At 40.8% G+C, this 17,960-nt stretch overlaps 1 protein-coding gene across 3 annotated transcripts; it reads left to right on the top strand.

Moving 5' to 3' along the window:
* Nucleotides 1–862: 862 nt before the first annotated feature.
* SLC38A2 (solute carrier family 38 member 2) lies at nt 863–17,389 on the top strand. Of its 3 annotated transcripts, XM_063323092.1 has the most exons (16): nt 863–1,002; nt 1,646–1,843; nt 2,183–2,264; nt 2,374–2,489; nt 5,635–5,708; nt 5,804–5,896; nt 6,092–6,173; nt 9,231–9,313; nt 10,322–10,380; nt 10,509–10,658; nt 11,466–11,545; nt 11,648–11,748; nt 12,128–12,252; nt 12,964–13,108; nt 13,226–13,323; nt 14,041–17,389. In XM_063323092.1, the coding sequence occupies exons 2-16, from the start codon at nt 1,725–1,727 to the stop codon at nt 14,137–14,139; spliced, it is 1,506 nt and encodes a 501-aa protein (XP_063179162.1). In that variant the 5' UTR covers nt 863–1,002; nt 1,646–1,724; the 3' UTR covers nt 14,140–17,389. The 3 variants fall into 3 exon arrangements, with proteins under 3 accessions (XP_063179162.1, XP_063179161.1, XP_063179163.1); XM_063323091.1 differs by having other exon boundaries at nt 12,964–13,323; XM_063323093.1 differs by lacking the exons at nt 863–1,002; nt 1,646–1,843; nt 2,183–2,264; nt 2,374–2,489 and adding an exon at nt 3,439–4,964.
* The last annotated feature ends 571 nt before the right edge of the window (nt 17,390–17,960 follow it).

The raw sequence follows: 17,960 nt of genomic DNA on the forward strand, positions 1-17,960 counted from the left end.
TCGAAAGCGTCAGGAGCGATTACCGGAGGAAAAGGAAGCGGGATGTTTGTTGTTGTTGTTGTTATTGTGTGTCCCCCCCCATCTTTTCCCTGAAGTGGGGTTTATCCCGCATGGCCTCGCTAGGGGGAGGCCGTCATTCCCGGTCGCTTCCCGGAGGAAACGCTGGGGGAGCCTTTTCGTCTGCCCCCGGGACGCGGGCTCGCACGTGCATCGTTGTAATTAAAAATAGCGAGTGACAGCAGCGGGCAGCCACGGGCCGGTGGCGCCTGTCAGGCGCCGAGCTACGGGGAAGCGCCGGGGGCCGGCCCCGGGTGGCAGCGGGGAGGAAGGCTCCCGGGCGGGCCGGTTGTCGGTGCTGCAGGTGCCGCACCGGGCCGGCTGGAAGCACCTTTCCGGGGGCGGGGGGGAGGCGCTCCCCTGACAAGCACCGCAGCCTCCCGTCTCCCGCCGCCAAAGGCGGGGGGAGGGGGGGGGAGCCGCCCGGGGGCAGCCACCCCCGCTGCCATGTGCGGGCGGCCCCGCTCCCGACCCCCCGCCGGGCACCCGCCGGTGACCGGCTCCCACACACACCGCGCCGGTGTCCCGTCCCGTCCCGTTCCCCCCTCCCCCCCGCACCCCGGCGCGGTCAGTGGGGCAGGGCGGGCGGGCGGCGGGGGGCGGGCGGCGCCGCGCCCCTCCGCGATGACGCGCCCGCATTCCTGCCTGAAGAGCGGCGGCGCCCCGAGGGGGCCGTCAGACCGGGAGCGACGCCGCCGCCGCCACAGCGCTGCGGAACACGACACTTTCTTTCCCTTTTTTTACACCGCTGGCTTTTTTAAAGTGAATTTTTTTATTATTATTATTTTTTTTACCCCTACCTTTATTTATTCAGGGCTCTGCCTTCGCTGAGCTTTTATAGTTAAGGGCTTTCCCCCCTCGCGAGAAGCAGCACCCCAGAGAGGAGCATCTCCTCCTTCCGAGGCTTCGGCAGGGACACCTCGCCCGCAGGCTCTTGCGGAGAAGGTACGGCGCGACGGCCGGCAGCAACGCGGTGGGGACAGTTTTCGGAGGCACAGCGGCCGCTTCTCGCCCCCTTTGTCCGGCGGCAGCCCTCCGGCTCGCCCGGCGGCGGCGGCGGACGCGCTCCGGGATGCGCCGCTGCTGCATCCCGGGAAAGATGGAAAAAACACTAAAACCCCAAGCGGCCGCGGCGCGCCGCAGTCCCGTGACCCGGTTTGCATTTTTCCGCTGAAAACGCCGGGATGCGCCGTGCCGGAGGGAGGGAGGGAGGGAGGGAGGTAACGCGGCGGCGGGACGCCGGTGTGACAATCTCCCGTCGGTGTTGCATCAGCCCCGGGGCTGGGCGGGGAGGTGGCGGGGGGGGTGTGGGGTGTGAGTGCGGCGCGGCGGTGCCGCTGCCCCGGCCCGCTGCCGGTGCCGTCGGTCTGTCGGTCGGTCTGTCTGTCCGTTGGGGCGGGGGGCGGCATCCCCCGCCCCGAGCGAGATCACCTTTGTCTGCCCGCGCGCCCCCCGCCCCGCGCGCGCCTGGTACTTTTCCACTCTGGGGCGCGCGCTGGCCACGTGACGCTGCGGCACTGACGTCGCCTCCTTCCCCCCCCCCCCCCTCCTCCTCTTCCCCCCCCCCCCCCTTCCCCAACCTCCGCAGGCGCGGCCGGACCCGCCGCCCAGCACAAAAGAGCGGCCGCAGAGAGAGACCAAAACACCCCCCCGGACCCTCTCCCGCCATGAGCAGCGCCGAGATGGGCAAGTTCAACATCTCCCCCGACGAGGACAGCAGCAGCTACAGCTCCAACAGCAACGACTTCAGCTACCCCTACCCCACCAAGCCCGCCGCCATGAAGAGGTGAGGGGCGGGGGGACACACAACACGGGGGGAGGGGGGCAGCCTAACCCCGGCTCAAGCCCCGTGTGACAGGCCACCTCGGGTCCGGGGGTGTCAGGAAAACGGGAGTGACCGCGGATGTAAACACACGCAATGCTTCGTGTCCTGGGGAGGGGGGGGGGGTGTGACATTCGGGTTTGAGCGGGTGGCGGGGGGGGGGGTGTCATTCCGTCGGTTTTCTCGTTTCATGTTGAAGGGGATCAGAAATGGGAAGTGGAGATGCGGGTTTTCCCCACCATAGTGGCTAACGATGCAATGTTTTGGTTTGGCTGGGGTGGGTTTTTTTTTTTTTTTTTACAGCCACTATGCAGATATGGATCCAGAAAATCAAAATTTCTTGCTCGACTCCAACGTTGGGAAGAAGAAATACGAAACTCAGTATGTAAGTACATAGCCACAGCTTTTCCAATTTCTTGCCAAATTTATGTTTGTTTTAATTCTGAAATAAGTAATAACTTTCTATTAATCATTACCTATCTCCCTTTTCTCAGCATCCGGGTACTACTTCCTTTGGAATGTCAGTATTTAATCTGAGCAATGCTATTGTGGGTAGTGGCATCCTTGGTCTTTCTTATGCCATGGCTAACACTGGAATTGCTCTCTTTGTGTAAGTATACTTTGGTTCATCAAGAAAAAAAATCTTTCTGCTGTGTAATTAATACTGGAAAAATACTTGATGTAAGAATGTGACCTTTACAAAATACCCAGTCACTGCCGTAGGTGCAGAATTGCATGTTAGGATTTATGGCTTGTTTTAAATTAAGACGTGGTGACAGGTTCAGGAGGACTTGCAAAAATTAAACCGATTCATTGCAAGTTCTGCAACCCACAAAACATTTTACAGTGAATTTTCCTTTACTTAGCTGTAGTTTCTCCATGAATAACTCATAGACTTCCCTTGAAAATTCCATTATCCAAGTGGAAAATGCAAGTACTACTTGACAGACTGAAGGCTGTATTAGCTTTTTCGTTCGGAGTTCACCGATTGAAACTGATGACAACAGAAACTTTTCAATTAGCGGAAGTCGTAATTGCACAAAAAGTACAGGATCGGCCTATAGAGAAGTAGAAGAAAAATGTAAGCAGAAGAGGAGTATTTTAATTGTCTCTTGCAAGTCTGGCGGTGTCTACTCTTTAAAATCTCAGTGGCCAGTCCTGCCTTTTCCTCAACTGATACGGTTGTGCCTATAGAGGTACGATGTACCTAGGCGAATAAATAAATCCTTTTTATTGCCATGCTTTTACTCAATTCAGGGAACTGGTTTCAGCTATAGCTATAAAAATTGCTGTCTCCCTGCAAGGGAGGGATGTGGAATAACCAGCATATCTTTATTGGAATGTCTATATTGGCAAAAGCTTCCAGGTAGAAGACAAGGCTATAGTCATGTAATTGGAAATAGCATGAAGAAACTATTGTGTATAGTGCTTCTAAATGTCTTGGGAAAGTACATTTTTCATATATTGGAGGCAGTTCAGTTCACACAACATGTGATATCAGTGACCGAGTGCAAATGGGAATCCATGGATATGTTTTAAGGAACTTTGTATTTTTATCCTGGAAATAGATAAGTATGCTGAATGTTCAAGAACAAGTGAAGAGTAGCATTTAGTTCTAAATTGGCCTTACTCTGTTGCCAGATTTCCAGAAAGGTGTAGGTCAGATTTACTTACGGATAACTTCACAGCATATCGGGGTAGTATTTAAGTTTCCTGATGAAACTACCGATGTGTAAAGTTTTGATCTAAAGGATTTTGTTTTAAATACGTGGTGATTTGTTAATTTTTTGCTAAAACATTCACTTAGATGATGCTAGACTGAAGGAACAATTTAGCAGCATGAATTCAGAAGAGATAGATACTTCATCTCTTTACGCATCAGTTTCATGCTCTAAAGATGTTCTGCAGCACGTGTAGGATAATCAGCATAATGCACATTAGGACATCTCTGTGGAGAGGAAAAAAAGGATGTAAGGTTAGATATTTGAACAGATTTGCATATAATTATATAATGGGCGTCCATTTTTCTGAAGAAAAAAGTGCTCAAAACCGTCAATGTAGCCATTAGGTACTGAGGCCATTTAGTTACCTTTCATTTGCAGATACTGCATTCGGATCTATTTGCGTTAGTACTGTTTCAAAGATAAACGAGCTTGTTACCTTTCAGAACTCAGTGTAGTTTGTATAGTTCCAAGGCAGGAAAGCAGTCAATTGCTGATGATACTGAGGATTTATGATGACACCGCAGGCTTTGCAGACATCCTTTAATAAGCAGGTTACAGATTCAGATCCAGATGCGGTTGATTAAAGGCAGTAAATTCTTCGAAGGCTCTGTGGAGTCACTTGTGTCAGTGCTGTGACTTGTCACTTGTGTCAGCACTAAATAAATGAATGATACGGTCTGGAAGCCAGAAACGGAGTGAGCTTGGAGATGAGTTTGCCGACTGGTCCTGTCAACGCTGCAGGCAGCCATTCGAGGTTAGGACTGAGGGGTGCGGGATCTGTGCTGCTCTAATGAAATGCAACCCTTGCACATCTCGCTGTGCTGTTCCTAGTCGGTGCTTGAATTAAATCCTGTCTAATCTCGACCTGTCAGAAATACAGAGGTTTATTTGCGTGCATGTGTTGGGGTTGAATTGTCACAGTAACACAACTTTCCTGGATTCCTCGTGCGGATCTTGTGAAGCTTTTCTCAGATGTTCTTGTTTCCAGTTTGTGCTGTGTTTACTAATTTCACTGATGTTAAAAATGACACAAAAGCAAATGTAAAGAGTACTGTGGGAGCTCTAAATGGAGCTCGCCATTTTTGAGCAGATGTGCTGATTCTTAGCTTTTTTATAAAGCAGAGTGCTTGTATTGGTATAAGAAAGGCATGGGGTTTTTTGAATGTGTTGTAATTTTCCACTGTGTTCTTCAGCAGCTGAGAAGTCCCCCCTAGCGTGCCACTCCAGGAAGTGCATTTGTTGTGGGAGAGATTTCTTGTTGAGAGATCCGAATTTTAGACGTTGCAAATGTGCTTCTGGAAATAATAGATATTGCCTGTAAGAGCTGTGGGGAAGATAAACAAGCCACTAGCGATTCCCATGTAAGCACACATGAAGAATAACTTTTGAGCAAAGAAAGTATTGTTGGGTTTTTTTTTAGATGACAATAAATACGTATTTCCATTTGAAGAATCAGCTCTCAGTACGTCTGAATTTTCAGTCAATTCTTTACGGTTTTTGCAGTGTCATTTTTACATAAAAAAAGGCATAACACAGATTTAAGCTGAAAAGCTGTTTTGTTTAAGACCAAGAGATAATCTTCACTTTAGGTACAGTTAGTCGTAACTCAGAGTTCAATAGATGGTGACACACTGTTGGAGGAGGATAGGAAGACAAGAGAAACACAGTTTCTTACAATAATACAAAACCTTTCCTAGTGATACTTTGTTACGTTATTTATATCAAATGTAGCCAATTATAATTGCCTGACACTTGCCGGTGCTTATGCCACCTTAACGCTGAATATAAACGTTGCTTAATCCTACGCTAGAATTTCTCTGTATGCCAATGAAAAGCACTTTAGTATAAAATCCTTTCTAAACTAGGCAGTAATTGGGTTTTCAGAACACTTTTAGCTGGCCTTAGAATCTACAGGGTTTTCCCAGATAATATTTTAATATGATTAAATTTTATGTTTGATCCGCCTTTATTTAATAAGGTTACAGTAAATCATTTATGGCTATTAAAATTTTGCATATTTCCCCCCCCCAGGATACTCCTGCTGTTTGTCTCGATAGTTTCTTTGTATTCAGTGCATCTCCTTTTGAAGACTGCCAATGAAGGAGGTATGGCCAATTACTATTTTACAAACACATGGTGTGTTTCATAGGGTATCTTTGTGACACACACCCTTCCAATGGATTATTTTGTTTTCTTTTAGGATCTTTATTGTATGAACAGTTGGGAATGAAGGCATTTGGTATGGCTGGAAAACTTGCTGCTTCTGGATCAATTACAATGCAGAACATTGGAGGTGAGGACAAGATCTTAAAAAATCTGTACTGTCAGTAGTAATTGTTCCCTACTTATTCTTGGAGACTTTTTTTTCACACAACATGTGTTCATTAACTGCTTGTGTTCAAGTGAAGTTATGAAACATGTTATGTGATTCTTGCATCTTGTGGTATATTCTATATTTGTAATGATCTATGATGTTATTCACCTACAGCTATGTCAAGCTACCTCTTCATAGTGAAATATGAGTTACCATTGGTCATCAAGACATTTATGAACATCGAAGAGACCACAGGGTAGGTGTTAGAACTCCTCATCAGAGAAACTATTAGGAGAAACAAATACGGAGACTGTATATATTTTTATATGAAGACCACGTTCGGTACACCATAGGGTAGCTTCTTACTCAGACAGAGATACAGTAAGTTTGCCCTTCCCCTGAGTGCTCCACTTTAGATCCAGCCTGTTCTGGGAAAAGGGTAGAAAAATACAGGTATCGCATCATAATACAGAAAGCTGTTCTCTAAAGAACATCAGGTAAGTGTTAATGTATGTACCACTCTGTACATACTCTCAATAAGGAAAGGTAAATGTTGTTATGGTTGCTTATTTTTGTTTTCTTTTTTTCTTACTGTGTTCCAACTGGATTGGACTGATTATTTTGGTTTTCTAGTGTTAATATTGTGGGAAGCGATTAAATATAAGACTAAGGTGCAGTTATGTAATGAATGTCTTAAGGAACAGTTCTCAAAAAGACATGGGGACTAAACATTGAACTTAAACATTTGAGTTTATACGCCCAAGACTAAAATGGTAGATGGATTGCCATTTAGCCCTGGAGACACCTTGACTCCATAGTGGCTCTCCTGCTTGGCTTTAAAAGGCTTGGGTGCCTTGGGTAGGATTCATTTTATCTAACCATACTGTCTGAAAGTTAGATTTTGAGCTCATCATTACTCTGGTCTTTGTATAAACAGTGGAGAAAAGTGATTTTCTGTAGCGGTGAGTTCAGTGCACCTGCCTTAGATACCTGGTTTGGGCATCTCCAGAGAGCAGTTTATCATATCACTCTGTGTTGAGAGGGTGTGTAAAAACAGCTGTCTAAAACAAGATGCCTGACTTCAGATGGATAGAGTTAAGTGCTATAAATCTCACTCTTCAGAGTTGTACTTCTGTGCCTTGTCCTGAAGTGTCCCAGTCTTGAGAGGGCTGAGCAGCTCAAGACTCCAACTTACACCTAAGCCTGAGTTCAGAAGGTAGGCATTTTTCTGCCTCTGTTCCCCCAGGGGTTCAAGCCATTTGGTGGTGTTCATACAGCTTGCTGATAGATATTGTCATGACAATGGTGATAGCCATCTTTTTTTTTTTTTTTTTTTAATGTACTCAAAGAATATTTACTTAACAGTGTAATGTTTACAAATTCTGTCCTGGGAAGGTTTGTTTCCCTCCTTTGGCTGAATTCAAGGCCTTATTTTCCACTTCTTAAGAAAGTCCCTGGAGTAGCCAGTATTTACAAGGGGGCTTGGAGGCAAATATTTTTAACTGTCCCATCTCCAGAGTAGAATTCAAAATTGGTTGCAGTTCAAGAGGGAAAGTTAAAGGCTCTCAGTCTCTCTGGATACAGCTGCTGATCTGCAATATCTGGCAGACAAAATTTAAGAAAAAATGAGATTGGTATCTTAAGTGTGTTCTTGTTGGCTGGTACTAGGTAGCTGTACACTGATTTAAAGTCAGTCTTTTCTCAGTGCTCTGGCAATTGTGGACTCCATTTAACTGACTCTCTCCATGCGTTGCTTAGGGGAGTCTGGGTGGCTACCATTGGCATGGATTCCACTCTGGCAGCCTGGTGCCTAAAATGTAAGCACTTAACCTGTTTAAATGTCCCAAAATAACGCTTACTGTAGGAGGTATTCTGGAATTCTGAAACAACATTTCAAATACTAGCTCCATTATAAAAATTCGTTTAGCAATTTTTAAAATAGTCAGCTGTATTTTAAAGCTGTGCAATCCCATTCTTTACTCTTCAGCACAGGAAAAGTCTTTATGTCCTTGGTCTGAAAGTCCTGATGGTCTCCATGTGGGGCGTGCACAATAACAGTGCGCGTTCGTGTGACTGTATCAAATGCAAGGAATCTCTGTGCTGTGACTTCTTTTAAATTTACCATGAGACTACGTTTTTTTTAAAAAAAAAAGACGACAAAAGATGTGTGACGTTAATGTCCTACACATCTGAACTTTCTAAAATAATTTTTTTACATTTAGTTATCCCAGATAAAACTGGGTAAAGAGAGGACCAAATTGTTTTTGCATTTACTACATAAATCCAGAGCAAATCTGTTAAAGTTATTCCATATTTCCGCAAGCACATACAGGCTTATAATTCAGCAATTGAATTTGAATGCATAATTTGCCAATTGGGTCATTGACTTTTTTTTGTTTACCTAAATAGTTGACAGTCCGTTTAAAAATAAATACTCTTATCTGATACCATAACAGGATATAAAGTATTAATATTTGGGAATAAATGCTTAGTGTTGCTTGAATTGCTTAAAGCATATAGAATGTTCTTGTAGGACAGATGGAGAAAGCAGTTAAACTGCCACAGTTAAATACTCAAGTTTTTCTGTCAGTTCAGTGAAATTGCATTATATTTCCACAAATCTAACTTTGTTTTTCTGCGTTTCAAAGGAAGATGTTAATCATCTAAGAGTCAAAAATGTTTTGTTAAAAAATAGCTGCTGCTGCTTCTTATGCAATGAATGGCAAAAATGAACTGAAGGAAAAAAATCTTCTGAGGTTCTTATCATAGTTTCCCTACGTAAAGGGACTAAACGTGCCTCCAAGAGACTCCCAGTGCTGGTTAGAGTTTTCTCAGCCAGTGGGCTTGAGCTACTGCCTTAACTCCAGCCCTCACCTGTTTTTCTTTAACTCCCACAGGGTACCCAGCAGAATTTTATTTCCATTAAAAGTGGCTCACCACCCTGCTGGGGCCCTGCAATATTCTAATAACATCTGGAGAGTTGGGAACCAACATTTAAGCAAATTACTGTTTTTACGTGATTGATCCCAGTTGACCAGTCATTTATTTTCCTGTCTTCTGACTTTCAGATGCACATTAATTTTAGAAAAGGACACTAAAGGAAAGGCACAATGCAGGTTTGGGGTGAGATGAGAAGGTATTGTAGGGCTTTAGGTCCATATAGTAAGTTGAACGCTAATCCTTTGTGACATGAGGTACTACATTTTTTTTAAGAAGCCATATGTTTTAGGAGAAATAAGAGTGACGCCTAAACTGCAAATGTTGTAATTTTTAAATACTTTGTTTACTTACAAATATTACCTTTTTTCTACAGAGAATGGTATCTTAACGGCGACTATTTAGTGCTGCTGGTGTCTGTCATCCTCATTCTTCCCCTGTCCTTACTGAAAAATTTAGGTAAGCAGTACAGTACAATCAAAATAAAAACATATTGAAAATACTGTGAGGAAAGGGGTTGATATAACGTTTGGGTCTTGAAGTACTATGTGAATTAACAGTTGCCTCCAAACTTGTCTCTTGGGACTAATCAGTGTTTAGGTATTTGCTGTCAGTCTACTTCAAAAAAGAAAAAAAAAAGATCAGGACAAGTATTTTAAGTGACAGATGTATTTATGGAAAGTAGAAGGACAATAGATAGGATAGCGTTAGAACAAGGCTCAACAGTAACTCTGTGTTCTTATCACAACATTTGACCTATTTTGGTTGGTAGTGAAATAGTATAATATTATTAGCTAAGAGTGTTAACTATTAGAGCCTATAGCAGTCTCAAAAGAATAGGGATGCTAGCCCTGGGCAGTTAAAATGTCTTTGCAATGTAAATAGAAGTCACCTTTTTCATTTTACATCCCAAACAGTAGCAGAATATTCATACCAGATGCTGTATCTGAAATAGCTGTAATCCAGTAATATATGTGAATCATTCAGTTAACATACTATTCGTTCAGAGAATCCTGTAGTACTAAGAGTCTCAATGTGAATTACTTTCTCAAGTTACTACTTTCTACAAATTAAATGAATCAACAAAAACCAAAGGGAAAAGGCTAAGTTATCTCATAGTGCATTCTGTTAGAATTAATTCTATAATCATTCTTAGTATATAATAAAAAATTCACATACTTGGTGGTGTGGTGGTTTTGTTGTGGGGTCTTTTTTGTGAGTTAATATTACAAGTAAGTTTAATATTACAGACTCACTGTACGTACAGACCCTAATTTGTCTTTGAGAACTTTCAGATCTGGGTTGAGATTAGCGGAAAGTCAATGAATAATTAACTTTTTCTATGTAACACTAAGAAAATGGCAATCTAAAGAGATCACTGGCAGAATATATTTTGTCATAATGTTATGAAAGGGATGGTGTTTCTGTTTATTGTGCCTTAGATTTTTTTCTCTTTCTTGAACACAGGGTATTTGGGCTATACCAGCGGCTTTTCCTTACTTTGCATGGTCTTCTTTCTGATTGTTGTAAGTATAATCTTGTAGGCTTCCAGGCTTGTAAAGCTGCATTTCAAAGTGAAACTAAACATAGTTTCTGAAAAGTTTCACAATTTGCATTAGTCAAAGTAACAATAAATACATGGGTTTTTTTCTAGGTAATTTGGAAGATGTTTCAGATTCCTTGCCCAATGGACAGTGACTTCATGAACATGACATTAGCAAATCTGACAGTGGCGCCTTTAGTAAATGAAAACATAACAAGCGATGATATGTGCAAGCCAAAATATTTCATCTTCAATTCACAGGTAACTGGCTAAAAATCGGACTCTCTGTTGAAAATAACTTGAGAGAGACTAAATACATAGCAGATAAATTAGATCATTTTTCCTTCAAGTAGTTGCCCAGTTATAAACTTGGGATGTGCTAAGACTTTCTGTTCCAGTAGAGTTAGGCACTGTTTACCTTCTGTAGACTGGGTGTTTCCACACTCCAAACACACGGGAATTAAAGGAGTGTGAGGTGCCTGCCTGAGATGAGTGGCAATAAGCACATCTCTCATTCTCCAGCACGGCTTTTCTCAAGTTCCATTCAAGTAAGTTAGTAAAGCGTTTTAGAAAGTAAACGTCAGAAGAAGGTGAAGTAAATAGTAAAAGCATGCGAATGGGAAATGTATGCCAGGATTTGGAATAGATTTTAACTTCCCAGTCACAGTCTTGAATGCTCCCAATTAATTACAATTAATTAATCCAATTAATTAATCCAATTAATTAATCTCCACACATGGGGAAGGAGTGTGTGTAATAGCCAATACCAAGACCAGGCTATAATGGGTTAAGCCTGTGAGATGCAGAACATAATTCTGAATGCAAATATATTCAGCTCAGCGTGGACTTCAGTGAGATTTGAGAGTATGTGGTACCTTGGGGTCTGGGTTTAAGAAAATATGAACTTGTTTTAATTTTTGCCAAAGTTTCAGTTGTAAAGAACAGCTAGTCTTTAAGACAAACTAAAGCAATGCCTAAGTCAAAACTGAAAAATCTACCGCTGAGTTTTTTAAAACTAAATTTATAATGTCTGTTGAGATACTTAAGAAAGATACTTCTGTTTTTCAGACTGTCTATGCTGTCCCAATCCTAACGTTTTCTTTTGTCTGCCATCCTGCAATTCTTCCTATCTATGAAGAACTGAAAAGGTAAATGTTAGATGTGTGTCTGTAATTTCACTAAACGAATAAAAGCAGTGTAAAACAGTATGTTCTCATTGCTGACAATGTTTCTTTTTCTCTTTCTTGTAGCCGAAGCCGTAAAAGAATGATGAATGTGTCCTATGTATCTTTTTTTGCCATGTTCCTCATGTATTTATTGGCTGCTCTTTTTGGATACCTGACATTTTATGGTGAATATTGCCTTCTCTGCTTTCTTTTAAATGAATTACATTCCACAAAACCACAGTATTATTTTAAGTTAGAGCGAGCGTTTACTACGGGTTCTAAATATACACTGTTTGTTGGGGTTTTTTTTAGTACTTTTATAAGTGCAGACCCAAAAGGAGATCAGCAGCAGAATTAGGCCCAAGGCACAGGATTAAAATTGGATTAAACCAGATTTAGTGCCTCCAAGTTATCCCTGTGTAAAATGGAGATGTGCTTACAGGAGCTGTTGAGGCTTTCAATTCACAGTGCTGTAACTGTAAAATTCGCTTAGGATTTAGAGCAGAAGCAGTTGTGTGAGAAGTATGTTGACTACATCTAATTAAAATACTGTTTTCTTTATAGGAAATGTGGAACCAGAGCTGCTTCACACCTACTCTGCTTATCTGGGTGCTGATGTTCTTCTTCTTATTGTGCGTCTCGCTGTACTTATGGCTGTAACCCTTACTGTACCTGTAGTTATTTTCCCAGTAAGTAATTTATTTTTTTAATCTTACTGCCGTTTTTTTGTGTTCATCACCTGTCCTGCTGCAGTCATTTACTGATTTGGCAACACCCACTTATAGAATTTTTCTTTTAACTGGAAAAGGAAATTTATTCTAATAAGCTTGGTGAAATGGCTCTATACTGTTCATTCAAATATATTAAATAACTAGGCAACATTTGCAAAGCAGTAGATACAAATACGTTCAGTTGCATTGTTTTCCTGGTGTGGTTTAATTGGAGGAGTCAAACAGATTGCCCCTTTATAAAAGTACTTGCGCTGTTGTATTATCAACTTACAAAAGTCAGTGTGTTTTTGTAGGTACATTGTGAATGTGAATTCTGCCTGTTTAGATGTATATTGTTGACCAGCATCTTTAGATGTTACAAAAATCCCTGGGATTTATTTTTGTTAAAAACAGATGTTTTTCCTTGTGTTTTCTCCACTACTGGCTGTGCTTTGAAAATCTCAGTCACTGAAAAGAGAAACAAACCAGAAACACAGGCCTGCCTTTGCAGGAAGTAAATATTTAAATAAAAAAATACTTTAATGTCTTTCAACTCCTATTAAAATCTGAAGTGTACAGGAAAATGTTGTTAAAATACTTTCATAAGGAAGGTCTAATTCAGCTGACAGTCACTGGCTTGCACAGTGAAGACTAAGCTGTCTTCTTTTTTTTTTTCCCCCTTTTCAAAAGATCCGCAGTTCCATCACCCAGCTGTTGTGGGCAGGGAAGGAGTTTAGATGGTGGCGTCACTGTTCCATTACAGTTGCTCTGCTGGTGTTTACCAACGTGCTTGTTATCTTTGTCCCTACTATCCGAGACATCTTTGGATTCATCGGTAAGCATTTCCACGTCAGTTCAAGTAGTCTTTCAAATCTTAGAAAATGCCGTTGCGATCTAATTAAATTATATTTACCTGTTTATGAATATTTATTCCTACACTTTTTAAATACAGGTGCATCTGCGGCTGCCATGCTGATCTTCATACTTCCTTCTGCCTTCTATATCAAATTAGTGAAGAAGGAACCAATGAAGTCAGTGCAAAAGATTGGGGTATGTAGAGACAAATATGTAATAGTTACACTTGCTTACTAATTCAGGGCAAGAACTTTAGTTTCCTTCTTCACAATTTAAGAATTTTGAAGTTCTGGTGAAGGTAGTCACCTGGCACTTAACGTTACCTTAGTTAACATGTGGGAGTTGCACAGGTACTCAAAACTGAGGAGAGTGATGTGACTTCAGTGACTTCTCTTACCCCCCAAACTCAACAGTAGTTGGGTCATTCTGTTGCTGAAAAGAACCAGATTTCAATAGATTGCCCGTAAGAGCTATACTGAAAAAGTCTTGTCCTCCTTTAAACTTTCTTTCAAGACTTACTTGCCTAATTTACCCCATAAAAACTTGCCTCCACTGATCATTTGGGTCATCCTGAATGATCTTGGTGTTCATACTGTTCTTAGACATACTGACCAAGAACCAAATCGTGGACATACTGAGTCAGAATCAAGTCAGCACAGTGGTACAGCCTGACTGGTATCAGCAGTTACCTCTCAGTTGAGGGTGAGGTCTGCTATGCTGAAAATAAGTGTACTTCTTTATTTGAAAAAGGACCCCAAGTATGAGAAAGATACCTAGCTCCTAGTTTACTGTGATGTCTTGTCTTTTTTACTTTGTCCTCCATAAGCGATGGCCTTTGTGCCGTAAATGGGTATGACTTCATGGATATAGTAGCAGAAACTGAAATATTTCTTTTATGTTTTCTTTTTTCAGGCTGCGTTCTTCTTTCTAAGTGGTATACTTGTGATGACTGGGTGTATGACACTGATTATTCTAGACTGGACCCAGAATGTTGCATCTGATGGCCATTAACTGTCCTGGTTTAATCTCTAATCCTCCACTTCAAATGCCAGTGTTCACTCAGTACCACTGAGAATCAAAATGAGCTATTCAGCTTCCTTTAAAATGCAGATTCTTTGTTGATGGTTCTTCTGATTGTAGAATACCCGAACTCTGCCTTTAAGAAACTATTCTGCATGATGGAAGTGGATTTTAACATCAAACCACGTGGGTGTCTGGCTGAAGGAAGTGACAACTTTATTCCATTCCAGAGAATGGACAGAACTCTCCGTAGACTTTTATCAAGCCATGTTTGGCTTTCGTCATTGTTACTTGGATATTTTGTTATTTTACTTGAATGTGCCTAATGGAACCATTTGATGTGAGAAATAACTCTTTAATTTACAGCGAAGTGTTTAAATAACCAATGAGAGAGAGAGAGAAACGCTATTATTTTTTGTACCAAAAATTCTTATGGACCTCAAAAGCACTATTTTGACTTTAAGAAACATTTTTCTAAAAAGAATAACATAGAAGAGCTCATAAAAATATTTAATCAGCGTCCTAAATTAAATCTAGAGGCATAATTAGAAGAAATTTTATTTTAAAAAATATTTCTAATGACCAAAATAGAAAATGACCCAATTGAAGTCAAAATTCTCTAATTATAAATGCTTCCCATGAAATTCACTTGGTTCAAAGTAGAGTGAAAATAATCCTGAAAATAATTTATCAGCTTACTTAAGTAACTACAGTTACCTTAGTTCCCAGAAATGGTGTGGAAACCCAAATTTTCAAGCTTTAAAAAATCCACCCTTTAGAACGGGTACGTTTGAGAAAAACGTAGCTGATCTAAGAAATCGTAAAGATGGCGTTGACATTTCCCTTCTTGAGGTACTCAATAGTGCAATTGGGTAAAACAGGGTTTGGGGGGTTTTGCCTTTTTGTGTTTTTTCTGTTGTAGATATGAACTCAATGGCTCTGGAGTATCGCTCCATTAATATAAAACTCCCTCCTGGAGTTCTTTTTATTAATAAGGTCCATTTTCAGTTGTAGCAATGTTTGTTGGATTTTTTTCTTCTGTCCAATCTATCTTGACACTCTGTAGGAAAACAAAAAGGTCCTAATGTAGTTTACTAGTTGTATAATACTCAAAAACTGTACAGTATTTCTCAAATTACTCATCCATTATTGGATTTTGAATTACTTGACTATTCTGTTTCTGAGTCAAATCCACAGAATAACTGCACCAGTATTTCATGCTTGGTACAAACTCTCTTCGCATACGCAACTGGGATTCCTCTTCCAATTTATACTGTATAGTACTATTAAAGATAACCTCATAGACTGGATAGTCATCTCATACTTGTTTGCTTCAGAAATAGGTAAGTTTCTTATGAGCCCTAGCTAGCTAGCTGATGAAACAGGTGCTGTATGGTTGTGATTAGCTGTTTTGTTTCTAGTGCATGTTTACTCTTTCATTCTTATCCCAGGTTGAAGAGAAGTAACACTTGTTTAACAGCGTACTTGGCTTATAAGAGGTTCTCAAACGCAACAATACTGGGTACAAAAGCCTAGATAGAGATTATTAATGAAATAATCATGGCAATGTGGTCGACTGTCTTCATCTGACACGATGCGTTCAAAATCTGATTTACAAAGTTCCACTCAGTCATCGTGTCAGAGGGAACAATAAGGGCCTGTCATCCATCAATTAAACAGTGCCTGAGACTTTTTTGCTCTTGTAGAATTAATCAGGAACAAAGCTAAATGATAGTCACTGTTTGGCAGATAATGTCAATTTCTGCCCAGCCATTTACTATCTATGAAAAAAAATTGCAGGTATTTTGTATTGATACTTCTGCATGACTGTAAGTACTGGTCACTAAGTCTGTAGCGTAAAACTGTAATGAGAAGTTAAGATTCCTCTTGTGTTGTTCGTATTATTAGTTCGGTGGTACTCAACTGGCAATTAACGATCCTGGAGTCAGCACTGACGAACGCTCCTTAGGTACTTCTCTGCCTCAGGTACTGTACATCCATGGCGAACTATCCCATGTTACCTGATCTCCACAGAAGTGCTGAGCGTGTGCCTCCTCAGTACTTTGGCAGCTTTTCCTCTTCCTCTCCGCCAATGTAGAAAGGCGGAAGAGGATTAAAATGTCGTCTACCTTTGAGCAATTTGTAGCACATAAGGGATGAAGCGCTTCCCTTGACAGCATTTAAAAAGAAAGAAAAGAGAGAAATAGCCTCCCTTCTCTCCGTAACCACGGGAAGAGGAAGGAGGTGCAAGTGAGAAGTTACTGCACAGTCCTTCTCAGCAGCCAGAGAGGAGGAAGATTTTTGTGGCACCTCACAGTATATCGTACATGTCACTTAATTCTCTGAATGTAGCAATTTCCAGTTTTTTTACATTATGTGTTACATCATTTGATGACTGGCTCTCCACCTGCAACAGTTGAGTTCCACTTGGCTGGGTTGATTTCCAACATCTGATTTATTTAATTAATTTTGCGTTTCCAAACCTGTCTGCTTAAAGTTACCTACATTACAAACCACCTGAAAGAGCAGCTTCAGTATTAAACCACTGTTTTGTCACCTCAGTTGTTAGACATTACTGTCTTCCATGATATTTCAGTCATAAATGTAACGTTATTTATAAAGCATTAATCCATTAAAACTAAACCTATTTTTCAATATTTATGATAGTCTATGTACATAAATTGTATGTGTGTATATACTGTAAGTATAATGTATATAATGTAGGTTTGGAATCCAGGATTTATGTATATATTCCTCTCTCATTACTGATTGTTACATCATTTCAAGGAGTTGTTCATGTTGTCCATCTGTATAACAACTGTCCAAGGAAAGATTGTTTTACAACAAAATGCAATGCTTACAAAGATGGAAGAAATGTGTTACGCCTAAGGTGTGTAAGAAAACACTAAGATTGTATTTATTACAAATGTATATGTTGCAATAAACACAGGAGTCACTTGGGTCCATAAAAAGCATCGTTCAGGTTCATGTATACTTTTCCTCTAAAATTTACCATGGATGTTACGATTTCCTGAATGGAGCAATTTAACAGCTTTTACGATCTAACGTATGTTAGGCCCCCAAATTCAGGCATCCTACGGTACATCCGTGTACATATGTAAATATCCACTGTATTGTTAGAGGCCAACACTCTAGCTGCAGTTGTTGGCAGGGAGTGCAACACAGTTTCAATGAAACATTGTATGTTTGTTTTAACGGAAATAAATAAACAGATAATCCTAAAAAATGGTGTGGTGGTTTTCTTTTTGGGGGGGAGGCATTTGAAGGGTCTTCCTTAAAGACGATACTAAAGCTAGCTTTAATTTCTTGCCTATTTAACTTATTTATGAGCACTTTTCAGGAATAGGGGGAAAAATAGCATACAACTCAGTCCACAATCTATGACACTACAAGAGTAAACAGAACAAGCCTGGACATTAAAGAAAATGAGATTAAATTCTGCAAGGAACCTGTATTATGTCATTTTTTCAGTACAGGCATATCTGGAGACAAGACTCTCTGTGTTAGATCTCGTGTAAGTGTAACAAATGAGTGAGTCTTGCCAAAATCCTATGCCATTCTCCTCCAACTGAATCTCCAGGAGAAAAATAAAAAAAAAAATTCAAAACAGGTGGGTCTGTTTCATTTGTATTTTAGCGATTGGATACAAACCAAGTGCAGCACATCAGTTCTTTGTTCTCCAGAAATCTGTTTCAATTCATATGAATCTTTGTCCTTCCCAGATATTAAAAATGGGGTGTGAGAGGCACTGGAGGTGTAACTCCGTGTGTTATGTATGTAACAAAACATCA

The sequence above is a fragment of the Chroicocephalus ridibundus genome, chromosome 1 (genome assembly GCF_963924245.1).
Source record: "Chroicocephalus ridibundus chromosome 1, bChrRid1.1, whole genome shotgun sequence".
NCBI lineage: Eukaryota > Metazoa > Chordata > Aves > Charadriiformes > Laridae > Chroicocephalus > Chroicocephalus ridibundus.